General features: G+C 24.4%; 2 protein-coding genes across 7 annotated transcripts in view; one reads left to right on the top strand and one right to left on the bottom strand.

The window, feature by feature from the left end:
- The window catches only part of LOC112594942 (collagen alpha-1(XVIII) chain-like), a 236,579-nt gene that overhangs the window by 178,345 nt on the left and 30,378 nt on the right, over window positions 1–27,856 (top strand). For all 6 annotated transcript variants that reach the window (XM_025339962.1, XM_025339961.1, XM_025339959.1 and 3 more), the window contains one exon: window positions 23,059–23,155. In XM_025339962.1, coding sequence (XP_025195747.1) covers window positions 23,059–23,155 — 97 coding nt within the window. The remainder of the gene's footprint in view (window positions 1–23,058; window positions 23,156–27,856) is intronic.
- LOC112594943 lies at window positions 618–987 on the bottom strand. Its single transcript, XM_025339966.1, has 2 exons — window positions 705–987; window positions 618–637 (listed from the first exon to the last, which is right to left on the bottom strand). The coding sequence occupies exons 1-2, from the start codon at window positions 985–987 to the stop codon at window positions 618–620; spliced, it is 303 nt and encodes a 100-aa protein (XP_025195751.1).

The following is a 27,856-nucleotide window of genomic DNA, read 5'->3' as shown; positions in this document are numbered from 1 at the left end:
TTGTCCGGAAAATCGATGGGGACGGATAAAATATAACATTACAATATTTTACATCTATACGAGATGATCCATTTAACGTAAGACGTTTAATTTTACAGAAGATATCGGGGTTTTTTTTTTTAATATTTCTTTTACAATACGACATTTTTTTTTTTTTTTTTTTTTTGGAAAACGTGTTATTTTTTATTACATTTTATCGCCTGTAATTTTTTTTAAGTTTTTATTAATTTGATCGACATCGTACATTTTTATTTCATATGCCGTAGATATCGAAATATTATTTTGAGTGTTTCAATCAATAAAAATTTCATTATGGACATGTAGCAGTTTATTGGTTGTAACTAGGGTTCGGAAGTTATTGCATTGAAAATCATGAAAATATGCATGCAAAAATGCATTAAAATATCATCGAAATTGCACGAATATATGCACAAAAAAAGTTATATACACTGAAATATGCATTGAAATATGTAATTAATAATTATTAAGTTATTGTTTTTATTTTAAATACAATTTGATAAATAATTTATAAAAATTAATAATATAAGTACAATAAATTTTATAAATAGTAAAAATGCAACTAAAAATATGTATTTCTGTTTAAGTTTCAGTTTTCTTTAGTTTTCTTTTAATGGCTCTGAAAAAAATAAAAACAATTTTCTTTAAGTATCTATTTTTACTATTTATTTTGTGTATTATTTTACCTTGGAAATTGCATTGAACAATTAAAGATTTTTTAATGTTTTTGAATTTGAACGATTGTCGATTGCAAGTAAGTAAACTTTTGTATACTGAAAACGTACGTTCAACGTCGACTGATGTTATTGGGCAGTTTTTCATATACATGAAATCATTTAAACTCCAATCTTCGGGTATTCCATCTGTTTCTTCTTTTCCATTTAGTATCTCTGATATTTTTAAAACTGCTTGATAGCCTTTATTTTTTGATAAAACGGACTCAATCTTAATTTTAATTTTTTCCCCCATTTCTCCATTAATTTAAATTAATTTTTTTTTTTTGCTCCTTCGATAATAGAAATAGAATCTGCAAGTAGAATTTTTTGTTTTTCAGGTCTTGTAATTAAATCGGGTAAAAATCCGAAATTTGATTTAATAAATACAAGTTGAGCTTCAATATTTTAATCAGAAAGATACTTTTTTGAATTTTTTATTGATACTGTATTATTGTCATCAAAAGTATTAATGATTAATTTTATTTGCTCAAAATGTTCACAGTAGTAATTCGCTGCCTTTATCCAGGTACCCAATCTTGTCAAAATTGGTTCTGGTGGTAGTGATAGAAATGGGGCTATTAATTTAAAATATTGAATGGAAGAAATGCATTAGAAATGCATTACACAAGAAATGCTTTACGGAAAACTTTTTTTAAATTTCTTTTTTCAACTTTTGGATATCCTGTATGTACAGTTTCTGCGATCCTATGAAATGCATAGGCCAAACAAGTAATGTGTATAGTTTTTGAATAAAATAAATTAATGGCTTTTCTAGCTTTAACCATATAGGGGGTAACGTCACTAATAAACAATAATACATTATCGTGCTGGACACCTTTTGGCCAAAGTAAGTTCATTGATTTATCAAACAATTTACAAATTGTGGAATGATTGCATTTTTTCGAGCTCCTCAGAATGTAAAAGAAAAATCTAATCTCTGAGTCATTTAAAATTCCAATAACAACATTTGCTACATATCTACCTGTACAATCGGTAGTTTCATCTATTGACAACCAAATACATTTATTTTGAACATAATTCCTTATTTTTGAATTGTGTTTTCATAAATTTCATTATCATATCTTTTTCTTAACGTTGATTCAGAAGGAATATCTTTACCAATGTACATTGATAAAAATTCTTTAAATTACATATTTGATAATTTATTCAAAGGTAGGTATGTTAGCTAATATAAAAGCCTTACATAAATTGTGACTAATTATAGACTTTTTGTAGCGTCCGTTATAAATTTTTGTGTAAGTATTTTATTTGTACTTGGATGATTTTCAACGCGCTTAGCTGCCCACTTATGTTTTTCCGTTTTCAGATGTTGGGTGACAATAAACCTTTTATCCACGCTCACTTTCGTTTCATAAAAATAACAAAACAATACATTTTGGTCTGCTGAAAAAACATCTGATCCGAATTTTGTAATATATTTTTTAACTAAAACATTCGTTTTTTTCTTAGGCATATTTGTTACAAAATTAAATTAAATTAAAAATGTAATGAAATTTTCAACAAAAATAAAAATAAAATTTTACGATCACGCACACGAGACGGCAAGACACGAGACTAATATGTAGAATGTAGACGGTATAGCAATTAGAGTAACAAATAACAACGAGCTGTACAGGAAACTATTTAAAAAAAAAAAAACCAGAACGTTCTATTCAAATATCTTATCTTTATTTTACGTTAGACATCTCGACTTTATTTGACGTTTATCGATAATAATTAATTTCAATAGAGTACAAAAAAATAAAACAACATTAATAATTATTAACTTATTATAAGAAATATTCTACGTCGATGTTATATGCATTTATTGTGAAAAAATGCGTGTTTTCATTAAAAATTAGTTATAACTTATAACTAATAAATATTTAAAATTTAGATAACCAAAATAGTGGACTAACGTTTTGCGATAAATCCCTCTACCACTTCATTCTATATATCTAACCTTAAATAGTAAATACTTGTAACTATGGTTCAGAGTTATAAAATATTTCTATTGATTGTTTAAAAAAAAAAATAGTAAGATAAGACATAATTCAAATGTGAACCTTATGAGTTAGTAGGTAAAATTGTATTTTACATATTTTTACATATTCAGTATAATTTTAACTATCATGCATATTTTGACTTTAAAAAAAAAAATATAATGAATACATCAAAAAAAAAGTAGTGTTAAGTTAATATTATTATCTAACCAAAGGTTCATTTGAATAAAATGTATTTATTTTTTACTTGTAATTCAATTTATTGAAAATATTAAAAACAAATTTAAACAAAAAACTTGTGCAAAAAGTGTTGTAGTTTACAATAATTTAAATAAATCATTAAAAACAACTATGGATTTTGGCAATTATCAAATATATTTAACAATATAACTAGAAAAGAAAATAACGACTAACAAAATAATAGAAGACTCTCAAGCAATGATTTGGTATACTCGTACTTTAAATATGTCCCAATACCTTTTGTAGATATAAAAACAGTTTTTCTAATTTTAAAATATATTTAATGTAAACCTGCATTAAACTGTATAAATTATTCATAAAAAATCTACTATTACCTACATCAATTTATTTATTTTTTTACATTTTTTTTTTTTTTTTTATTGAGTTAACTATCGATGATAAAATGTGCCTGTTAACCCATTATAGTTTATTCAATTATTGGATCAATTATTTGCAGTAAATTATTGACTAAATATTATTAACACTTGTAAACTAAACTTGTTTCAAAAAAAATATCATTAAAATTTATGTATTTTGTGAATTACGTTATATTTTTTTTTACACAGTTTTAGTGCATAAATTATAACATTTATAACAAATAAGTGAATAAATGCATGCATATTTCAGATGTATTTAATGCATATAATTCCGGGACATATTTTAAATGGTTATTTATGAGTTTAAAACTCTTTAATAACTCGTCCAAATTTCCTACATGTTTATACATCGAAGTACTCAAAAAAAAATTTACCTTTGAAATAAAGAATTAAAAATAAATTAAAATAAGTAAACAGTTGATAAACGATAAAGTCAATATAAATATATTTATGAAATTTTTAAACACTTAAAATCATGTTTAAACATTTTTCAAAAACTTAAATATTTTTTTAAATAATAATTGTTTTACATTAAATGAGTATCATGCACGATTGCATACTATATATGCATTACGGCGTTTTTATCACCGTGTGACATACCACGACGACGAGAACAGCAACAACCATTGTATCATACCAGTCGTCAGAATGGTTTTTAGCGAATTCTTACTGCTTTTATGGTGCTTGAGTGGCACGTAAATTTTATAATATTTCGTGAGCATCAGACAACCCACCTTATAATAGTAATAAAAATAATAATAATAATGTACAGTGGTGGACACTGCATGTGCATCCAGAGATTTGAGTTTTATTGTCCTACGTCGCGGAGCACTAAATATAGAAGATAATACCGTCCTCCAAGGGTTTAATTATTCATAAAACCCATAAAAAAAATTAACAATGCATGTAATATGTAAAGCAATTAATATTATAACTATTATATATCATGAAGTATTCTATAATTATATTAATGATCGAAATTTTTAATTTAAATAACGCATCCCCTAAAATGATTTCTAATTATGTTTCATTTGCATTTAAAACTATTATACGCAATAATAAACTCGGGACAATATTATCGGTAGATAAAATATTTCGTTAAGCATTATACTATTTAAAGAGGTTTTTGATTGACATTTCCAACAAAAATTAAGTTTCCACAATCTAGTTTAATGGATCATATTTTAAGTCGGTTTCCAAACCAAACACAAAATGTCATGTTTAAACTTAACTCAAGCGTCAGACGAAAAATGCATATATAATTTTAAAGTAACTACAAATTAATATTGCATAAGCTATGGTAAAATAAATGTTTAACTTTTCCGAGCATAATAACTAAATACAAAAAGTAAATTAATATTTCGCAAAACTAGATATTAAAATATATTATTAAAAGCTACAAACTATGGTACTCTACTTCTATAATATCCGAACAACTAATCAAAGTAAAAAAAAAAAATAAATAAATAAATAAAATTATAAATACGAAAATACGAATAAAAGCTGCTAAATATATAACCACTAATAGGTAACAGGTACAGCCGGTGTACGGTGAAGGTAAATAATATTCACTATACCTACATTGACTAAAACTATTTAAAATGATTTATTAATATCGTTAATAAATATATCGATCATTTATCGATAATATGATAATTAATGTACATCATTTTATTTGGAACGGATATTAAACTAGATAACTTCTCCTAATTTTACTGTTAGGAAGAGGATATAATGTTTCTGACATTGTCAAGAATAAGCGGTAATTATTTTTAATTTATTAGAATGTAATTTATACAGTGTTATGTAATGCTATTCCATGAATCAATTTATAAAATAATTCAAAATAATCTCATATTAAATTGATACATTATGCACATTAATATAAATAGATTTAGATAATACAGTTGACAGATGTATCATATGTTCCTTGTAATTATATTATTACATCCTTCTGCCATTCTAAGTAATGGTGTTCATTAGGAGGATGGTTTATATTTATTTAGATAACTTTCTTTCGTTGTATATAAATTAAAATACTTAAATCAATAAATCTATCTTATTCCGTGTTCCCCACACCGGTTGTATTTTTATAGTGTTTAATATAAATTTAATGTGATGGTTTCATAAACAAATAAAAATCTATTTATAAGTAGGTATAGGATCTAATAAAAATACCGGCAGGTATCAAAAATCGGTATAATTTTAATAACATAACACATATGTCTTATTAGGGCTTTAAAACGATATATTTGACAAAAAAAAGATTGAAATTTGTAAACTTAATAATAACGGAAAACGATAAACATAAATAATTAAGTAACACAGAACAAAACATAACAATTAACAAAATACATCATCAAACAAAACTTAACGAAAAACGTTATATACATAGTATATCATTAAACGAAATAATTAATCTACAATTATTTAATGGTTATAATTTATAAGATATATTAAAAATTTTAATTCTGAATAATGATAAACGCAAAAGTTGAATAACGTTTTAATTGTAAATAACGTATAAACAATTGTTTTTTCAAAATCAAGCCTTGTGTCTAATAGTTATAACTGTTTCTGAATTCCGTATAGTATATAACCGCTGAGCTAACGTAGCCCGTACTAAATATATAGTAAATCGATAAAATTTTAGTATAATATTAGCATAATATATATCACAAATATAAAAAAATAGTTTTTTTATCTCCAAACATTATAAATAATCGAATAACAAAATAAGTAGGAGATATGAAAAAAATAACTAATAAATAATAATTTATATAAATTGTATTTATAATTTAATTTACTGTCTATAATACAGCTTTTGAGTATACATTATAAAACATAACCATTATAATAAAATCAAATACTATTTTAAAAAAGGACTGGGATGGCCCAAAGATGTCAAATTCCTCCAAATCAATCGTTGTATTTACACCTATAAAATAATATACATATTACAAGGTAATACCCGTTAAAATATTATGATTTTTTTTTTAATTTTTTTTTTTTATCATGGTTCGTTATTTACTTAGTCTTTTTAACCTATATCTAATGAATTTGTATTAATTAGGTATGTATTCGTACTTTTATATTTTATAATATTATGTTTTCATACGTGATGTATATTTCAATTATTGCGATTTCTCATATTATAAAATATTAATAAACTAAAATCGATAAATAGCAAATATTGTCTCCTATGGAAATAACTTATTAAAATTATTTTTTCGTTCAACCTACATAGAAGTAGAGTAACGTAAAAGTAATATCCTTACAGATAATATTTTATAAATATTTACTCAATTTTTATCGGTATAAAGTTTATATTATTTTTCTTGGATTAAATAAAATCATGATTTGTATTTATTATTGATTATTATTATTTCCTTTTCAATTCAAAAATAATAATTACATATACCAATAAAAAAAAAATTATTTCATCAGACTTGGAAGACAAATATATTATTCATTATAAATAGAATATTTTATACCCATAAAAAAACACTTAAAAAGCAGATTTTATTTTTTTTTTGATTTTAAACTTCAAGGATAGTTTAATTTAGTTGATTGAATCTGGTTGATACTTTTGGGGGTGTATAAATTCTCAGTACTTATCAAAACAATCGGTAAAATAAAAATATGAATTACAATACATGGAAATTTATGCAGGCAACTTAAATTTTTGACAAAATCAATTTTGTTGAAATTCAAAAACAAATTTCCATAGATACTTAAAATTGTCATAAAATATTTTATAGATATGTTAAAATGCTTGAAATATTTTATGTGTTTTTTTTTTTTTATTAATAACTATTTGACATTTTCAAGATTTTTTTCTATAAAATATATAATATAATTATTATGTTATGTAGAATTGTATACAACAACGTAAAATATATTATTATAAATAATTAAATTATTGTACCCTTTTGGCTACAATATATTCTCATACGATCTCTTTGAATGCTTGTTCAAAATAATATAATGTAACAACATTTATGTACATTACTATATATGTGTTATACATGATATTTATGATATAGTGACGGTTGATTTAGGTTTAGAAATAAATATTTCCCATGACTTTTCGGTTTAGTATACAATGTTCTATTTATATCAAGTATTTATCAGTGGTTCTGTTAATCCAAAAACAAAACAGCAGGAACAGTGAGTGACTTTATATTCGTCCTTTATATTCAATGTGAAGTGATTGAGTTTATAGAAACATAATTTAAAATTAAAAAAATTCTAAGAAAATATTTTTATTCAACGCAACAAGTACCATTTAATTTATCTTACAATCGGTGAAAAATGGAAACTATAATTTTATTTCTATATATTAGGAATAGACATCTAAGTAATTACATATGTATGTATATAAATACGTCCACATGTTCATGATAATTGTAAATAGAATATAATAATATTTAATTTGAAACTCTTCAAATGTTTAAAAATAAGAAAAAAATAATATAATTATTATGCATGAATATTAATACTCGTATATAAGTAATTTTCTTTTAGATCCTAAGTTAAGGTATGATTGTATGAATATTAAATTGGTTTTAAAATAACAGTTTTAATCATTTTTTACGTGTGATTAATGTCATCTTTAGAATAATAATAATAATTAATTTTTCGACTTTGAGTATAATTTCTAGTAGAAAATTGAATCTATTTTACGCTTTAGATGGTGAAAAATAAAAAATTCTTCATTCTTAAACAGCAGAATGATTTTTTCGGTTTTTGTTTTTTTTAGCTGAACCTTGTATTTATTAAATATTTTTATTTTGAATCTTATTCATAACTATTTTACTAATTATCTTATCTCTTAACTTAATTTTATTTAAACATTAAGGGCGTTTAATATCAAAAGTCTACAACAGTGCTATAAAAAATACATTTCCTTACAATAATGATATACATGCTAAACAACCATAAAATAAATATTATTTCACAAAAACCGTTGTGATAATTTCAATACTATAACATCATATTAATACTTTTTTGACATTTACATTTACATAATACTGTAATTTTGACAGTAATTGACTTTCACAAGACGATTTATGTATTAAAAATATTCTAAATTTTAAAAATTCCTCGTAAGCGTAAATTTCATTTTCACAGAAATGAAATGACATTTACGATACTTAATAAAATTTTAATATATCATTTACTTAATTAAAATTTATAACATAACACAAAAGTACAAAAGTAGGTTATATTTTCATAAATCTATGAACTATATGATAGAAATATTATTTACTTGTAAGTGATTTACGTTTCATAAAATATTTCACTCGTATACGAATAGGATTTGATCCACGTCAGTTTCTGGTAGAAAATGATTATTTTAAAATAAAACTATTTAACTTTTAGAATTAATCAGATGTATATTTTATTTATTTAACGTCATTTAGATATATAACTAAAAAAAATAAACTGCAAATACGTCATACTAGGCAAATGTAAGCGAATAATATTCAACAAAAAATTTTAAAAATATTTCCAATTAAAAACCATTTTACATACCTAATACCTATATAACAAATAATAGTATAATGTCAATAATAATATTATAAATTCACGTAATTATTAATATATACTTAAATGATAACCTTGTTTAATCGAAATTTTTATTTCTTTCATAGTAAATTAATAAAAAAAATTATAATTTTACGAAAAAGGTATCTAATTTATTAATTTAACGCAATTTATTAAATTCTAGTACATTTGAAAATCACAAAAAGCTATAGAGTAACATTTTAATCTGAAGACTTTAATACTCATTTTCAATGTAAATAGTCATTATGTTATTGAGGTGATCAGATATATATATATATATATTAGTTATTATTTATTTATTTATTTTTTTTAATTTAAAAAACAAAAAAAAAAACTAATTAACAATAATCAATAACTATAATATAATATTATGAAACTAAGTTTTGCATATTATAAAATAACCAACTATTTTTCATAACTTGTAGGATATTTATAAATCATTCGGCATGATTAAAAATAGTTTTTTAACCATTTTTCACATAACATTTTTGTATTTTTTTAAATGTCTATACGTCGTTCTACTGTTAACTTATAAATGACATATTATATGGTAAATATAAATTATTTCTATTATATCATTCTAAAATTAATTGTTTCCTTATTCAACTCAAAATGAAAAATAATATATACGTTAAGTATTATTCTCATTACAAACTATAAAAATTAGTATAATTTAATATCAATAAGGTATTCAAAATAATTTATTTACCTGAATGTTGGATTTTACATTTGAACTTTTAAATCGTGATGAATAATTAATAAAATAGAAGTGTAAATTATAATATAATCACGCAATTAGTAATAAAACTATAATATACCTACCTATATTAAAAATCAATTGACTATGTAATTAAATTATTTTGTTTAAAATTTATAATTATTTAAAAAGAAATGAGATACTGCGTAAATAAAATAAAAATAACCATTTTTTTTTATTTATTTCCAATAATTTTAAAACCTCATTGCTAAAATACTAAATTTGTTTTAAATTTTAAGTAATACAAACTTAGAGCTCTCGTTTAAAATTTTACGATTAAAATAAATTAAATAATATAACCTTGCAGCTAGTTGTGTTTTTCTATTAAAATAAAATAACAAATTAATTATTAGAAATATTTTTATAATACATGCAAAATACTTATGATAGAATAGCTTATTTTTAAATGTAAATTAACTAAAAAATTTGAATATTTTTTGCAGAGTATTAATTAATTTCAAGTTTGTGAATAGGTAAATAATATCAATGTATTGGCATAATTACATGATCTACTTAGTACTAACTATTAACAGTTCTAATTAATAAATAATTTATCTTATAGGTATATTTAACCATGTAGCAATTAAAATACCATAACATAATTACTACTATAATACTGCTAGCATTTCCATAAACCTTATGTACTAATTTGATAACAAATTATTATGTGCTTTTATTCAACCTATAGTTTAATTTGTGTTCTACCTATTATAACTATTAGAGTATAGATAATATTATATTATGTATATTTTGTAAGACCTTATTATACCCTTATTTTCACTAGTAAAGTTAGTTTAAAAAGTTAAGAAAGTTAAATTATATACCTAATATTAATTCATTTAACAATATATTTTTTTATTTTTTATTTTAACCAGAATTGTTTGTTAATACTAAGTTAGGTTAATTTAGGTTGACCTACATTTTAGTATAAAAATATTTTAATATTTTAATTCCGAATTCAGAATAATAACAATAAAACAAATATTGTGCGTGATATTCCAATTTGTATCATCTGTGGTGGTGTTGTATACGAATGAATGTGAATTAGTGGTTTTAATAAAACAAACCATGGCAAGAAGAAAAAATGTAATTGTTTCGGCAATAACAAAAAGTTTCGTAATGACCAATAACCTACTGCGTAATATCTTCTGCCTCACTCCCATATCGAGTAACATTATGGTTTAGTCTTCTAGTTCCTCCCAAACCATGTTTACTTATCAAAAACCACAAGCCCCCAAGCATTAATTAGCAATAGAATTAATTTTCGAAGCTCTGGAGAACACACGCAACACACACACACACACAAACACACTCACACGATATGCAGGAGGAAATTGCTAACCGCTACAACGAATCACATGGGATATAGTAAACGCCACGTGCAGTAGAACCTATGGGTGTGTGTGTTTGTCGTTTGTGTGTATGGATTTCAATATGTTTCAACGAGAAAGCGTGGAAAGTCATGTATACCACAATAATATTAACATCCTATGGGACTATAATAGTTCTATATAATAATTATTATTATTTATATAATAGTTTTCAATAGATTTGTTGACTACGCGTCTCCCTATATCTTATCTAGTATATTAAACCGCTTCAGAAAACATTTTAAGTCGATAATATATAAGTCTATAACCTACAGGATATATTATGTACTCTTGGTAACTTTATTCATTCGTGCAGAGAATGATATATCCAGTATAAATATACTATATGTAGATGTTATTATCCGGGTTGGAAAAAACTTAAAAGTTGTCCGGAACTTGTGATGCTATTTGTCAAACATATCTGCAAGCTGACATGAAGTTTTTTACAATAGATACAATAAATAAAATAATTTAATGTTTATACTCGTGTTGATTATCGGTTATTGTATTGTTTAGGTTATCTCATTAATTTAATATTACATTGACTTTAATTAATGTATACATATTACCTATTGCTTTTGTATTATTATAAATATAAATTATATATGTATTTATTCATTTCGTTTAAACTGGTCCTCACCGAGGAAATCTTGCATAAAGACCTAGGGTATTAACCTTTGTTGCAGCATGCATAAAATTATAAAATATAATCATAAATGAATAGATGGAATAACGAAAATTAACTTTTATTGGTCGTTTTTTATACTATATTATAAATTCAATTTATTGACAGACACATAATACCATAATATTATAAATGTACGTATATCATACAAAATTTTAAAATACATGACTGTAAGTCTATATTAGATTTCTAAAATGTTTGATAGACATTGTTCATTATATCATTCAAATGTATGATATTTAAACATGCATTAAGAAGACTAAAATCCATTTGTTACATTAGTTCATTTTAATTAATCTTATAATTCGTAATAAATCGCTACACATTGATTATGATTTTAATCTTTGTACGATGTATCCACTGTGGTACAATTATTATGGAAGACAAAAGTATTACATTCACAGACATATTTCACGGTGTTTTGTAAGTACATAGATCTTATAGTACTTATAAATGTAATTATTTGCGTGACGCATATTATTACATATTATTCATTATTCAGGGATGATAATAGTATGGTTGTAAAATGTATATTATATAATAATAATTTGTGTTTTATAATTGTAGATTATTGGTAAATTTCAATTTTTTAGTTAATAATCATAGTATAATATTTAATATATAGTAGATATATACAAAAGGTTACTTACGTTGCGATTTAAATTAATAAAGAAAAAAACAAAAACTTGTTGAAAATTATATTTAATATTGTATAGATAAATGTTTTATTTAACGTTTCTTTTCATGCATTTAATAAAAATAATTTCAATAACTCGAGTAGATTCTAAATCCATTTGCATATTTTATTTTAGTTGAACTTATTCAAATTTTAAGAAAGTACTAAATAGCTATAAATTATATTTTAATTTAGTATAAAAAAAGTAAATATATAGCTACAGTATTCAAATATTGTGAACAATTTGTAATGCTTAATAGTCTAAATATCAATATATTGATATGTATAATATAAAAAAAAATATCGTGTCATATATTTTATTAAATATTACGAATAAAAAGTGAATTATTTTAAAAATGAAATAACTAAAATATTATTGTGCAACATAAATATTATATTAGGTGATCAATTACGTGTCTAAGCTCATTATTTTGAAATGTTTTAGCATCTTTGAAAATATATTTTCATATGATTTAAAGTTATTTTGAAAGAAAGTTTTTAAAAAATATATTTTTTTTAAGTTATTAATTATATGCCTATTTTAAGTATGGATGAGTAGTCTAGAGTGGCACAATAATAGTAACCAACAAAATATTGATTAACTTTACTTGTCTACACTTTAAATATTTCTAGATTATAAATTACAAAATCAAATTTTGATTTATGTGTATACTTAAAAAAATAATATTTTCCTTTGGACATAAAATTAAAAATATATATTATGAAACAAAAATGTTTAATTGGAACAAAAAAATGATGGTATAATTAGATTTTCAAAAAAAAAAAAAAACTTTTTCAAATACCAAGTGTAGACTATTGAGTAGATAACGTTATATATACATGAGATATAAGACTAAAAAACAAACAAATTACGATAAAAGTTAAAAATTTAACTTAAGTTGTCAATTCTATAGTTTTGTAATTTATAGTTTATACTTTATATGAGTATATTCGTCCTATACATAATTTAGTTATTTTTGTTTTTTTTTTTGTTTAGTACAAAGTCTGACCAATGTCGGTTTTTTCTTGTCCCCGGGGATAACATGTATAACGTACAAAGAGTTCATGTGATAATAATAAAATAATGAAATTCCAAAAAATAAATCAACAATACGCTGAGTTACAAAAAACGAAAACCCTTAACGACTGACTTTTGCGGCACAAATTCTACGCTTGTAATTAGGCATTTTAAGAATAAATCGAGTTTTTAATAGCCGAGGTTAAGTTTTTGAAAACTACCTACACCTTTTTATTTCATAGTTTGTATTTTTTTACCTTTGCGGAATGAAAAATGAACGTGGAAATAAAAATGAATACGAAAAAAAAAAGCGCTAATGACGTAATTAGATAAAGATATCGTTGTTTTATTGTTATTACTATTTTATTTTTTTCATATCTCTAAACCTCTCTTCTTGTGTATCCAGATGTGTTTTAACGCATTTCAGTTTTTTCCAAGTCTAGTAATTCGTTACACCTGGCACCTGCCGTGTGTTCAACAGACACTCGACGATTATGTAAGTTCGTACTTAAATTCTTTGTCTAGCCACAAATAAAAGTCATTAACCCTGTTTAATTAAAATAGCCTCTTCCCTGTTTTAATTACGTTCGCAAATGATGTCGCATAATACTCACAAACACACAACAATTTTTCAGCCAGTTTAAAAAAAAAACATTATATATATTATATTATATTAATCTCGATATAGTTTATACTATTATACTATATAATATTGTAATATAGTCCAAAGTTTTTTTAAATAGCCATTGATATAAGTAAAGTTTGAAATATTAAATAAGCTTTTTCAATCTAAGGATCCAAAAAATATATCTTCAATGAAGTGAAATAAATAGTTTCATGTTTTTTTAAAACATTTGAAAGTATAAAATACACAGTACTGAATTTTTTTCAAAAAAAAAACAAAACAAATAAATAAATAAATTGAATCATATTTTTTATGCACAAATTTCGTTTTTAATTCGCGACTTAGCATTATTGTAGGTTCTTGACAGTGTTGATCATGACCGCTCAATAGTAAAAATTTTCAAATGAATTTTATCTAAAATTGAGTTTTTAAGTTAGATTTAACGTTATTTTCTATAATACATTAATACCTCTAAAATGGTAAAATGTCTAGAATTTATTTTCGATCGAATATAAAAGTTATTCCAACACAAAAGAACAAATAGTAGATACTTATATTGTGTATAATAAATTGACTGATATTGAATTTAGTTCTTGCACTACTAAATTTATCCGATTTAACACTATTTTGTAGAATATATTTAATTTTGTTACATATCGTAATCTATATTTCTATGTGTATTATAGTACTTAGTAAACATAGATTATAAATATGTAAAATATGTCATAAAAAAATAGTAAATATACAATATAACAAAATTTAATTAGCATTTAAAGAATTTTGATTAATTTAAAATTTGTAAAATACAATACATTTACGATTCCATGACAAGCTTTATATAATATTTTATAATTTTTTTCTGCTTAAAATATTCATCATATTAAATGCAGAATATATATCAGATATGCTTATTTGAATAATATAATTTATTTGTGTTATTATTTATTTATTATCTTTCATCTGTAAACTATTTTCTCTTCAATTTTATAAAATTTTATAATTTTGTAAAGTTTTACAAATTACATTAAACATTAATTTGAAAAACTTGACTGTTGAATAAATTTTTAAAGTGATTCATTGTATGTATAAAATTATTTTAAAAATGTTAATTGATAATAAAGATTAACGAGAATTTATTGAATTTTAAAATGTTTTATAAACAATATTAACAATATACTCATAGATAGGAGAGAATAACAGTAAAAATAATAGTTTTTATTATTGTTTAAATCATTTAATGATGTTTTTAAATCACAACAAATAATTCAGTATGAATACATGATCAGTTTGTAATTATTTGTACACCAATGAGTACTTAGCATGCACTATATAGAAATGCATGATTATGTTATGTATGAATCAGGTTTGGATAAATAATTGTTTTTATAAATCTATATATTTAATAAATCTAATCATATTAAAAATATTAAGAGTATACACCTATATTTTATACATTTTTAAAATATAATGATAAGAAAAGTTTTTTATTATATATTCATATTAACGTAGTTAATACCTATCAATGTAATATGGCATCATAAAATTTAATAAATATAAACATAAGAAATAATTTAAAAATATAATATCATGATAATATAAAATATGAATTTATAATATATTATATTGATTATTCTACTCGTGTAGTTTTAATATTTATTACTTTATGATTTTTACACGGGGTTACATAAAATTAAAAATTAATTTATCTTTTAACAAAACAGAATAAAAAAATCTTATGAGACTAATTAAGTGTATCTTTTAAAATAGAACAATTTTCAATGTTTAGATAGATTACTACTTGTCTTCAATGTTTCAAATGATTCATTAAATAGTCGTTTTTTCCTTAAAACTTTTGATTGAATTTTGTTATATTTATTCTCAACTAAAAGTACCTTATAGCTATATGTTTTAAATGAACTTTTTGTATAAAACGCACGCAATTTTTAATTATAAAATTGAACATTGAGAGAATATTAGTGCAATATTTGTTTTCTCGCTCCCAAACCCACGTACAACGTACGTAAATTAAAAGTATTCACTTAAATCATTTTCATGATTTTTGAGCTCTATCTTACAATAAAATTATCTATTAAGAGAGTTATTTATAAAGATTATATTTTAGAGGGTTTGATAAATCTGTTTTATATTTTATTATTATTTGAATTTAAACTTGTCTTAAAAATATAAAAAATTAATATATACATTTAAAACATATTCAATTGTTTTTAGACTATGTTTAGACAAATCAATAATTCATATTCTCATAAATATAATTATCTATAGACTATAAATCATTTTACTTTTAAGATAGGTTTCAAAAATTATAAAATGATTTTGAGCTAAGTTTTATTTATCTAACAAGTAGGTTAAAGATACATTACCAACAGTGCTAAATTGTACAGGAGTTCTAATGATCGTAATCATATTAATATGGTACTACACACATTAATCTAAAAATCCGATCAAACTTTATAGACTACAAATCAAAAATACAATTGATATGTAAAGTATAATTATTGTTATGTACCCTGGTCTATGTTTATCAATTCCGTTATCAACATCCGATTATCTGAGCAATATGTAAATGTATAATATAAACCTAACATAATTTATGTCATATTACACTGGTTTATAAAATAAATACATAAAACTCATCAAAATAAAATGTGGCCAGTTAATAATTAAACCAGAGGTTTCCAATCTACATGCATTTTATAATACAATATATAAATAGTATATTATTTCAAAATATTATAGTATATGAACATAAATGAACATACTTGTAACATTAGTATTGTATTATATCTATATATACTTATACTTATAATATTATAAAGCTGAAGAGTTTGTTTGTTTGTTTGAATGCGCTAATCTCAGGAGCTACTGGTTCGAATTGAAAAATTCTTTTTGTGTTGGATAGTCCATTTATCAAGGAAGGCTTTAAGCTATATAACATTACGCTACGACCGTTATAGGAGCAAAGCATCAGTGAAAACAGGGAAAATAAATAATAATAATAATAATAAAAAAATAAAAAATATATGAAAAAAAATAATATGAATATATTATGTACCATATTCTGAAAACATCAATATACACTTATTGTTATTACACATTTGAGCAAAATACTCTTGTACATTATGAAAATAACTTAAAAATAGTAACAATAACAACGAAAGTAATATAATATTAATAATATATTATCGGGAATAGCACAGCTGAGAAATCGGCATCGCCGTTAGAGTCGTCGTCATTCAAGGAAAATTAATAAAAACTCACTACTACTATCTATAAAAAACTTTGCAATTTACTCATTCATTGCAGACTATTCTATTCCTAACCACGTGGGTTATTAAATCGGTAAAAACGATTTTATCTTTATTAGTGCCATTATATGAATATTAATTTAATATACTTCATAGTTTACTATACGCTATGATCTTCGAAACCTCTAATAAACACCAAATAAAAAAAAAATTATTTTCTCATACATAATAAGTAATAACACTAATACAAGGCCTAACAAACTAATACGCGGGTGACGCCTTGTCGGGACATCAGAAATAAATAGGTACGTGAAATTATAAAAATCCTACTTCTAAATTATAATCAATAAGCTACATAGAAATATTTAACATTCAAATTTTGTTAATAGTGTAGGTTGTACTACTGAAAATATTTACATAGATAAAGACAATATATGTAGGCAACGAAGTGTACGAGATCAGCTTGTTATATATAATTTAAATACAACATTTTAATGGCGGTGATACTAATATTAATATATGACATATTTATTATAAAAAAAAAATTGTTAAATTTCGCATACTTACGAGTATAGTGCGATTTAAAAAGTAAGACAGGAAAATAAATATTTTATAAAATTGAGCTAATACAATATCAATTCATAACAATATTCTAGTGCGATAACAGGAAATGAAAATATAAACGAAAATTTGAAAATATCTAAATCCACATACTTTTGTGTTTTGTGTTGTTTACTCGTTTCTGTTATCTCTGCCCAAACCCCACAAAACTCTTTCATGCCAAAAAAATAAAAAATAAAATAATAATAATAATATATTTCGACATTCATAGTAAAACTTTAAACAAAGGAAGAAAACAAATTTCAAAAATATCTTGACAGATAAAAGCTCCATAAAGATTACACGGTTTGAGCGAAGTTTCTGTATCCACAGTATTCTAAATAAGATTGTCGTTTTTTAGGAAACTAGCTAGTGACCACAAATTATACGAAAAAAGTACTACAAATATTGTTATTATTATTATTATTATTATTATTTTTGTACCATTTCCTTTTTTAGTATTTATATAGGTATACATATTTGTTTGTCTGGAGCCATACAATTACAGAACATAAAAATACTGAAAATAGAATTAAATGTATATTAAAGTTGTGTACCTAATATAAACTAAAGAAATAATAATAGCCCAATTCTACCAAGTTTGATAGTATTGAAGTAAGTCGGATAATGGTCTATACATACGTAGGTATACTATACCTTTTTGATCGCTACGCATTTCGTAAATTCAAAGTAAAATTAAAGCTACTCGAGGGCACTGTTCTACGTCGAAAATCGGAATACATATTTAAAAACAAAATTCCTGGTATTTTCGAGTAGGTATTCCTAACCTACTCGTTTATGTTTCGGTTTCAAAACTACACAGTTGGGACCTTTTCCGCACCGGTCCCCTAGACCGCCAAAATGCTGAAACGTCTACTCACCTACTTAATTTTTAGTACGAAATGTGAAAAAACATCACGTACTCCCCTTGCCCAGTAAAATATATGTTTATCTATCTAATAAATAAAACTCAACGTACGCCTCAAAGCATATGAAAACAATATCGATGCACATGATATGGTTAACATATTTATGCTGTTACTAGTTAATATTATAACGTTGCAGTACTTAAAATATATGATATATGAATAGTTTTGTTTAAATAAGAAGATAATCAATAATAATTCTCGTGCATAAATAAAATATGCATTACCTTAAGGTAGATTAAATTATTGTTTAGGTTTTATTACCTTATATATATATATATATATATATATATATATATAAATAATATTTAACATCTAATTTATCCAAATTACTCACTATGTAACTTAATTTTTGTATTCAAATAACAAAAACTAAATTATTTCACTGCCATATTATGAAAATAGAAATAATAAATTATCTTAAATGTTTTTTGTATAAGTAATTTAACCTATTTAAATATTTTTAAATAAATTGTAATTGCTTCAATTTATCATCCTAACTGAACAATCAGAAGTTAGGATTTTATTGTTACTTGAATATTTAATTGTCATGGTATTAATATATAATTAATAGAATTCTTTAGTTAGTGAGAACAGAAAATATTTATGACTATATGTGAAAAATAATTAATCAGACAATTTTACATCAATTCCAATTAAAATGTCTTGTGTACCTAGACGTGTTATATTTAAAACGTATTGAACATTGATTAATGAAAATAATTATTAACTTATGTTAAGTATACACAGAATATACTTTATTGGCGAGTGGCGACGTACTTTCTACTAATTTTTAATGAATTTTCAAGTTGAATTAGATTATAAACGAATCATAAATGTTTGGTTTTATGTTGTAACTCAAGATTTTAGCATTATAATTTTAATTGAATCATTTAGCCATAATAATTATGGAAACGGAATTAACTCCCCCATCTTAGTGTACCGTGTTGAATCATTATAATTAACACATATAAATAATAATACAAACAGTAGTAGGACCGTTCGAAAAAAAAATAACTTTTACAAAGGTATAATATGATAATGGCCGTCAATTTGTAACACAGGAGTAAAACTTAATACAATCATAATACTCTATTACACGCGTTTCTAGGTTTGAGTTCTAATACAAATGTACAAAGCGTTTATCCGGTACAATTTTGAATACGGACAATCCTATTTAATTCGGGCGAAAACGTGGTTACCTATTGCAAATTATGCTTATTTTAAAGTTAACTATATACAATTTATAATGCAAAAAAGGAATTTTATAACGATTCCGATACTTAGCATACTAAATAATACAACAAACAATTTACATTTCGTATTCTAATGGAAAATAAAACCTGCTAATTTGTTTAAACTTCCAATATCGTGGGCTGTGTCAAATCAATGTAAATAACATCGTGTCTATTATACATTACACACGTTTTTAATAAATAACATGGCGATGAATCAAAACGTATTTTGTCCATCGAAGGTATAATGTTAAATATTATTAATCCTTATCATTTTCTCCTCGTGATTTAGATAACAAAACAATTTGTGCTTAAAATTTCATTATTAAAATTGCATATTGTTTTTTTTTTCCAGTAAATTTTTACTTTATTCTATATTATGACTCTCTAGTAGTGTATCAATTAAAACTGAATAAATTGTTCGATCCACAATATACAATCACAATTATTATATTATCTTCAAACAGATTAAAAAAAAAAAACAAAAACTTATCGATAATCTAATTTCACAGTCCACAAAGTCCTCTATTGTTATATTAACGATATAAATGTACATTTGATACACACCATGTATATCTTTTTTCATTTTTCTTAAATCGGATTGCCAATCTGTTTTATATCGTATAATACGGGAGAGAGGGGTGAAGTATTAAAACGTAGACATGTACAGCGTTTGGTTGTTGAAAGTATACGTATAATATAGTTGTACTGCTTGTACATAATATATTGGACAACAAAAGTGTAACGAAAAAAAATATGGAATACGCTTTGCACATGTACATGATGGTGTGTTTTGTTTCTTGGAAATTTATCATTGTTAAGGTCTACCATATAATGGCTAAAATATACTCGTCGTATTTTTGGAAGACAATCCGTCGAAGGCAGCGACTGGAATGGAATAGTGAAAGAGACACTTCGATCGAGTCATTTATATTGCAGAATGTACACGAGCTCAACGAGGACCTTGTCAATTATTTTTGGCACAATATTGGAACTATAAATCAAACGAAAGGCTTAGCGAACTCACCGTTTAAAATGAAAACCATGCCAAATCCGTTCCATTCTTTTTCCCGCTTTATTCCACAGAACGTGAAAATACGGTTTTATCACAGTTGTTTTTGCCGATAGACAACAATCATCTATATCACTACAAAATAATACACCAAATTATTAGTTATATATTTATATATTTACACTCGACGAACGTATCATGAAAAAATAACGAACGATGAAAACAACGCAATTCTATTATATTATATTAGTAGGTGTTGTTGATTAATCACAGTCAATAAATTTAATATACACCTATCAATTTACTATAGCCCATATTATTACAATGATATTATCATCATCAAAACGTGTACCAATGATTCGGTTAGAAATGTTAGAATATACCTATTATTGATAAAATTATAATTATATTTTCGCCAAATTTAGTCTGACAAGCACCACAAAAAATGCACATCGCCAACGATGACGTAATTTTGAATAGAAAAAAAAAATGACGGTCACCAAACTTTAATGAAGATTGTTAAACGTTAAACACCATTGACAATTATTATTATACCATCACAATATACAATATCGCGTTTTGCTCATTTCGTCGGCAACCGTACAATAATTTAACAGCGAAGTGGTTAGCGCCGTATCCTTCAGGATGCTCAACTCTGATACGCTTGTCTGCGTCAGACCAGCCGAGATCTTAACGTTAGACACGTGTACGTTACCACCGATATTAAAATATAACACGCAAACATCCGCGAAACGTCTACACTATAATATGAACCTTTTGAATTATGTCGAGCACGAAAAGCCCTGCCGATCCCTTTTTCCGCCACAGCAACGATTATTGCCTCAGTTTTCGAACTATGCTCGGAACAGTCGTACTCAGAGCTGTTAAGTGCTGTAGCGCGGAACCCTGCACGGACGACGACGTATGGACCGTGTCCCACATATTTTCATGGTTAAGTGCTATTTGTTTTTTCAACACTTGTATTTTCAACGTGACCGTTTCTAGAGCGGAATACAAACATCGAATACGCGACCGAAGAGCGCATCCTTCACAGATTTATTCAACGAGCCACTTTAGATGTCCGTCGTGATTTAAAAACATATTATTTAAAATATCCACGACATCTTATAGTTTTGAGTGCGCGTTCGAATCGTCTTCCTTCCTTTCAAAACGCACTGATCACAATACAAGAAAAAAAAAATACACATATTTATTGCTCGGCAGTAGAGATATAATTTCAAACACAATATATTTAACAAGCGCACGGATTCCAATCATATTGCTAATGTATTAACAGTCGGTTGCTGGTATACGTTCGGGATGATTGAACGACAGTTGAAAGACGAGTTGACGGTACGAATTGAATGCCTAGCGCGTTAGTTTAAACTATATCACAATATTTTATTATCATCTATACACGATTGATGTGATACTATGTTATAATATTCGAACATTTTATACCCACTGAATAGTGCGGATCATAAAATACATTATGTACATTATTCGAATGTGATTTAATCAAATTCAATTTCTTGAAATGATTTATTGTCGTACCATTTTGATTGTAACCGCACTTAAAATATTTATAAGCAGACGCGGTTGTCGTTGCCGATGCCTTATTATTATTGTTCTCATATCTAGAATCGTAAAATTGTTCCATTCTCCGTCCACCGCCGCAATGCACTCCAATGATCAATAAAGCCCAAAGTCGTCCTCTATTCGTGTGAGGTACGCCAAGTTTCAGGTCACGTAATATCTGATAAGAAAAAACCCCCCGCCAAACACTTCAGTCTACCTGTTAGTCGGATTCTACACGAGAATCGTTAAAATCATGTCGAGTCCACAGTTATCATAAAACGCCCCGGCTACTGTGTAAATTAATTTCTCATTTTCTAGCCGGGTTTTAGAACTTACCGCTGAGCATATAAAACTTACCGTACATGTTTTTATTTTTTTATTACAGCCAGACGATGACAAGGAACCAGAAAACTCCGAAGACCTAGCTAACGCCGGTTACTCGGATAGACCACCTGCTCCTCCACCACCACCGCCATCAAACGGTAATTTTTGTTTTTACTACATATTAGTTTTATTAGTTTTACTTTCCAGAATCAACAAAACCATTAAACATCTATTAATGTTGAATTCAAATAATATTTATGTAATATTTACGGCTTACGGTTTACGGGTTAGGTTACAGCGTGCACAATACACATATTATTTTAATAAATATATTACATTATCTATGTGTATTTATTTCAAAAAAAAATTAGGTGATTATTATACTTACTAGAATACATTTTAAATAAAGGTTTTTATTTTTTTTTTTTTTAATTAAGATAAAATAAAAATATTGATTATTACTGACAAACTTTTCATCTTTTGAATATGTATGTTCAATTAAATAAAATATCCTTTGATTAGCTCTAAATGTTAAAAAGTACACTCTAATATTTTATTTTAACTGAATTAACAGTGAAATGGTAAAAAGTAATAGAAAAATCAAACAGTAAATATCGGATGAAGTTCATGAAAATACATGACTAACAAAAAGTATTTTAATCGTAATTCTTTACTATAAATTTATAAATAACATATTTTATCAACATAAAATAATAATAATAGAAAACATACAATGATTTTGGAAAAATTTAGTTTGAGCTACAGTATCAGAATAAAAAAGAAATAATAATATTAATAGTAAACTAGATAAAATATTTATGGAAATAGAAACTGAGACTGGTAAATTTTCGCACAGATTTTTTTTTCGTATGCATTAATTAATCATTGGGTTGAAATTTAACACATCTATATTCTATATTACAGTTATTTATTGTATGTAAATTATCCCGAGTTTCACACTTATTTTATCATTATAATACGTTTCAAAAAATATTTATTTTTTTTTCATAATTTCCAGTCAAAGTAAAACAATATTATTTTTAGAAAAACATATTTTTCGTCGTTATCATATATTTAATTTTTTAATTTTTTAAATAACAACATATTTCTTAATTTCATATTCTGAAGCAAAATATTTTTGAAGTATTTCAATACATAAAGATCGAAATTAAGATGGATAATTTATGAGCTATAATATAAATATTTAAAGTTTATGCGAAGAGATACTTTGCAAAATGTTGGTCTACTACTCCGCAAACCAAAACTAGGTAAGAGTTGTTCGATAAAATAATCACCCATTACAAGATGATAAAAATTATATCACAATTTAGAACGCTTTTAATGATTTTATTTACAGCAGTATAGTAGGATTAAGAGTAGAGAAAATAATTTATTTTATTATAGTTATAATTTTGATCTTTCCTATAAATATATAATGAATAGTTACTATGTCAGCAAAAAACATATTTACATTTAAACACTGTAAACATTGTCGAAAATCAAAAAGTTTTTCCGAGAATATGTATATGGATAGTAAATTTACATGGTTACTCTATTTCGTAAGAATACTACGAATCTTTTTGAAAATTAAAATGCGTATATGAAAATTAATTTAAATTCAAAAATCATTAATATTATAATTTTTATGATATTATTGCACTAATTTTAATAGTTAATATGATAAATCTATAGTCAAGACATGTGACTAAACCGTGCACTGTTCTTTAAATACCCTACCATTTGTATTTCGTACAAAAAACTATATCATTATTGGCTTTTCAAAAAAATCACAAATAATAAAAATGATAATACAAATATGCATCATAAACCATATAAACTGGTTATAGTATATCACAAGTTTAGTATTGTTCATAAAAACCAATGACTTTGTATAAATTTATATAAAAAAAAAACTATTGTTTAAAGCAAACCATGCTTTATTATAAAAAATATTGCATAATAAATTCTATTATATAAAACTTTTTTAAAAAATAATATTTTATTTAGGTAAATTTTTTTTTATGATATTCAGCTCTGTTTAGTATTAAGTTATTAAGTATAATGGTATTTCTAAAATGCGTAAGTACTTTTAAACTATTCAAGGTATACTTTATTAACAACATAATTGAAAACATTACAATTTAGTACAATCATTATTATCCATATGTGCTCGACATGAGAAAAATATTCCCTTTCTAGAAAAATAAATTAAAATGTATCCACAAATTATACAGCAGAAATAAAAAAAAAAAAAGGCATTGTTCTTAATGTACTATTTAATAAAATATCTGCCAGATATATATTTATTCACTGTAACATTCATGGTTAAAATGATACACCGGATAAAAAATTATTGTAACGTACACTAGGTATAATAACTTTTACTAATATTACTTCCACATTTTTCCTACGCTTATATTTATAATTCCAACAAATTGTTTTTCAAATATCAAGGTCTATATTATTAATTACATATTAAACCCAATGTGTTATTTTCAAAATCCATAATATTACAGTTCGTAAAAACGCATTTAATGTCCATATAATTCTGATTATTTGTCCATCGTAAAACATTTTTTTTTTTTTTTATGTTAAGTTTACTTTTGATTTATTTCATAATTCCATATAGATATTAAGTACTTGTATTTAAATAAAAATGATTAAAAAAAAAATATTCGCATACATTTTTCATCAAATTGATTTTATAATTATGTAAATTTGAATGTTGTTTTTTCTTTTTCTTTTTTGCTTGTTTAAATTTCAAAACTAATATAAGATAAAATTCTTCTATCAATTTTTTATAATTTCTTAGTTTTTAGGATTATACACTGATTTGGTAACTTTATATGCAATAAACACTAGCCAAATATACACTAAAAATGTTTAATAAATAATATATATATGCAATAAAAAGTTTGAATACGCTAAAAATAATATAATAATATGCATTCAAAAACTATAAAAAATAAAATTATTTCTTGTAACATTACCTAATTATAAATATTAAATAATGGTGAGAGATCTGAATTTTTCATCTGAGTATTTAGCATTAATTATTTAAGATTTCGTAATTGCAGAAAGTACTATTCGGAAAATCCGCATTTATTAGTATTTGATACGCTTATATAAATTTATTACAATAACAATCAAAAAATATAGAACCAAAATTTGAATAATTTTTTTTTTTGTGTGTGTGTGTATTGACAGAATGACAGAAAACGTTATTATTGAAATTCTTTCAAAATTTTTGAGAAGTGAACAAATTTTACACTAAAAGATAAAATATGAAGTCAAAGTCATAGAATAAGTCCATAAAACAAGGTCAAAATATGTATAATAAAATATAATATTTATTATACACTCTTTATAAATGTTATATAAAATTGTCAATCACTATACCATGAAACAAATGTTGTTCTTACTTAGCAATGAAATAATAAAAAATTAGCATTTGAAACCGCACTCTTGTAGTGACTGTTTATTTTATTTTAAGGTGTATCATATAGTTATTTAAAATTACGATGTACTTGTTAAGAAAACTGAATAGGTACAATTCCTTATTTTCCATTCAATATCTCAGAGTCACATCACATATAATTATTTTTAAATCGTCCAACGTTTGCTTCTTTTATTTATCTCAGGTGTTGGTTTTATATTTTTAACCAAACAGTGTTTTTAAGGGGTTTTTATAAGACAAAACAACTTACTTTTATCGTTTGTCATCGTTGTGGCAGTGCAACAAACACTCACTACTAATCATTACCTACCTATTATGATATCACACTATTTACACATTGTTTTCCTTTAAACTGTAGCGACTTTTCGGATAATAACTTGTGAACAGGACTTTTTTATCTACGCACATTATAGGTATTAGTATATCATTCCCATTCATCAGTCTATATTATATATCAATTCTTTGTCTTAAGTTTGTCCAAAGACCAATTAGCGTAATCATCGTTTGAAAAAGTCGTTTCTTTTCTATGCTCATGTATGGGCCTATTAGTAGTGATATATTATTGTTTATTATTTATTAAACCTTTATGGCATTCAAACCATCATTGTCATGACTTATAGGTAATGCATTTTTGATGTATCCTTGTTTTGATCCTCTTATTCACTTAAAATAATGCTATTTCAATATGATATTACGTGGCAGGTGATTTGTATAAATATAAATCCACGGTAAAATATTCTGATATGTAAATAACCTGACCTATAGGCACTAAAATATTAATCTAACGGTTATATATTTTAATTTAACCATTAATTATTCGTTCACTAGTAAATAAAATAGATGATTTTATTACAGTCATTTTTCTGTTTTGACGTTAGAGTATTGAAGTGTGTTTCATCAATTATAATTGTTTAATAATATAGGCATATTGAATACTATTTGAGTTTAGTTTTCAGTCTTTAGAGGCTATGTGAAGTATCATCATATATTCATATCTAAACATCATTATTGGTACCGAAAAATATGATTCCGTCAATGAGAAAACTCCATAACTCTGTTAAGAATATGAAATACTTCAGGCATCTAGGTGGAACAAATGTAAATTCTATCATTAAAATATTGATTTCATACTATAATATATTATTATAAAATCAGTATCATTAATCAACGCATTTATGGCATGATATTACTATTAATGCAAAACAATATCAACTTATTTGGTCCAAATCTATATTATCCTTCTATTGATCACCCCAAATTAAAATAATTACTATGTGGTACATGCAATGTGCATATAACCTTTACATTATTGTCATTATTTGAGTAAGTGCATAATATTTCTATTTCTATTTATTCTCGTATGGCTCAGGTTCTCAACTAATAAACCCATAGATTTTACATA

The sequence above is a fragment of the Melanaphis sacchari genome, unplaced genomic scaffold (assembly GCF_002803265.2).
Source record: "Melanaphis sacchari strain LSU unplaced genomic scaffold, SCAv2.0 Contig24_pilon_pilon, whole genome shotgun sequence".
In the NCBI taxonomy this organism is placed as follows: Eukaryota; Metazoa; Arthropoda; class Insecta; order Hemiptera; family Aphididae; genus Melanaphis; species Melanaphis sacchari.
The sequence above is the reverse complement of the archived record's forward strand: the minus strand, read 5'-3'. Positions and strand labels throughout refer to the sequence as shown.

What these genes read in the sequence shown, in the direction of transcription:
- LOC112594943 (XM_025339966.1), bottom strand. Translation starts at nt 987, where the DNA reads ATGGGGGAAAAAATTAAAATTAAGATTGAGTCCGTTTTATCAAAAAAT. An exon ending in TGTTCAATGCAATTTCCAAG is followed by an intron (nt 638 to 704) that starts GTAAAATAATAC and finishes TATTTTTTTCAG; the next exon opens with AGCCATTAAAAGAAAACTAA.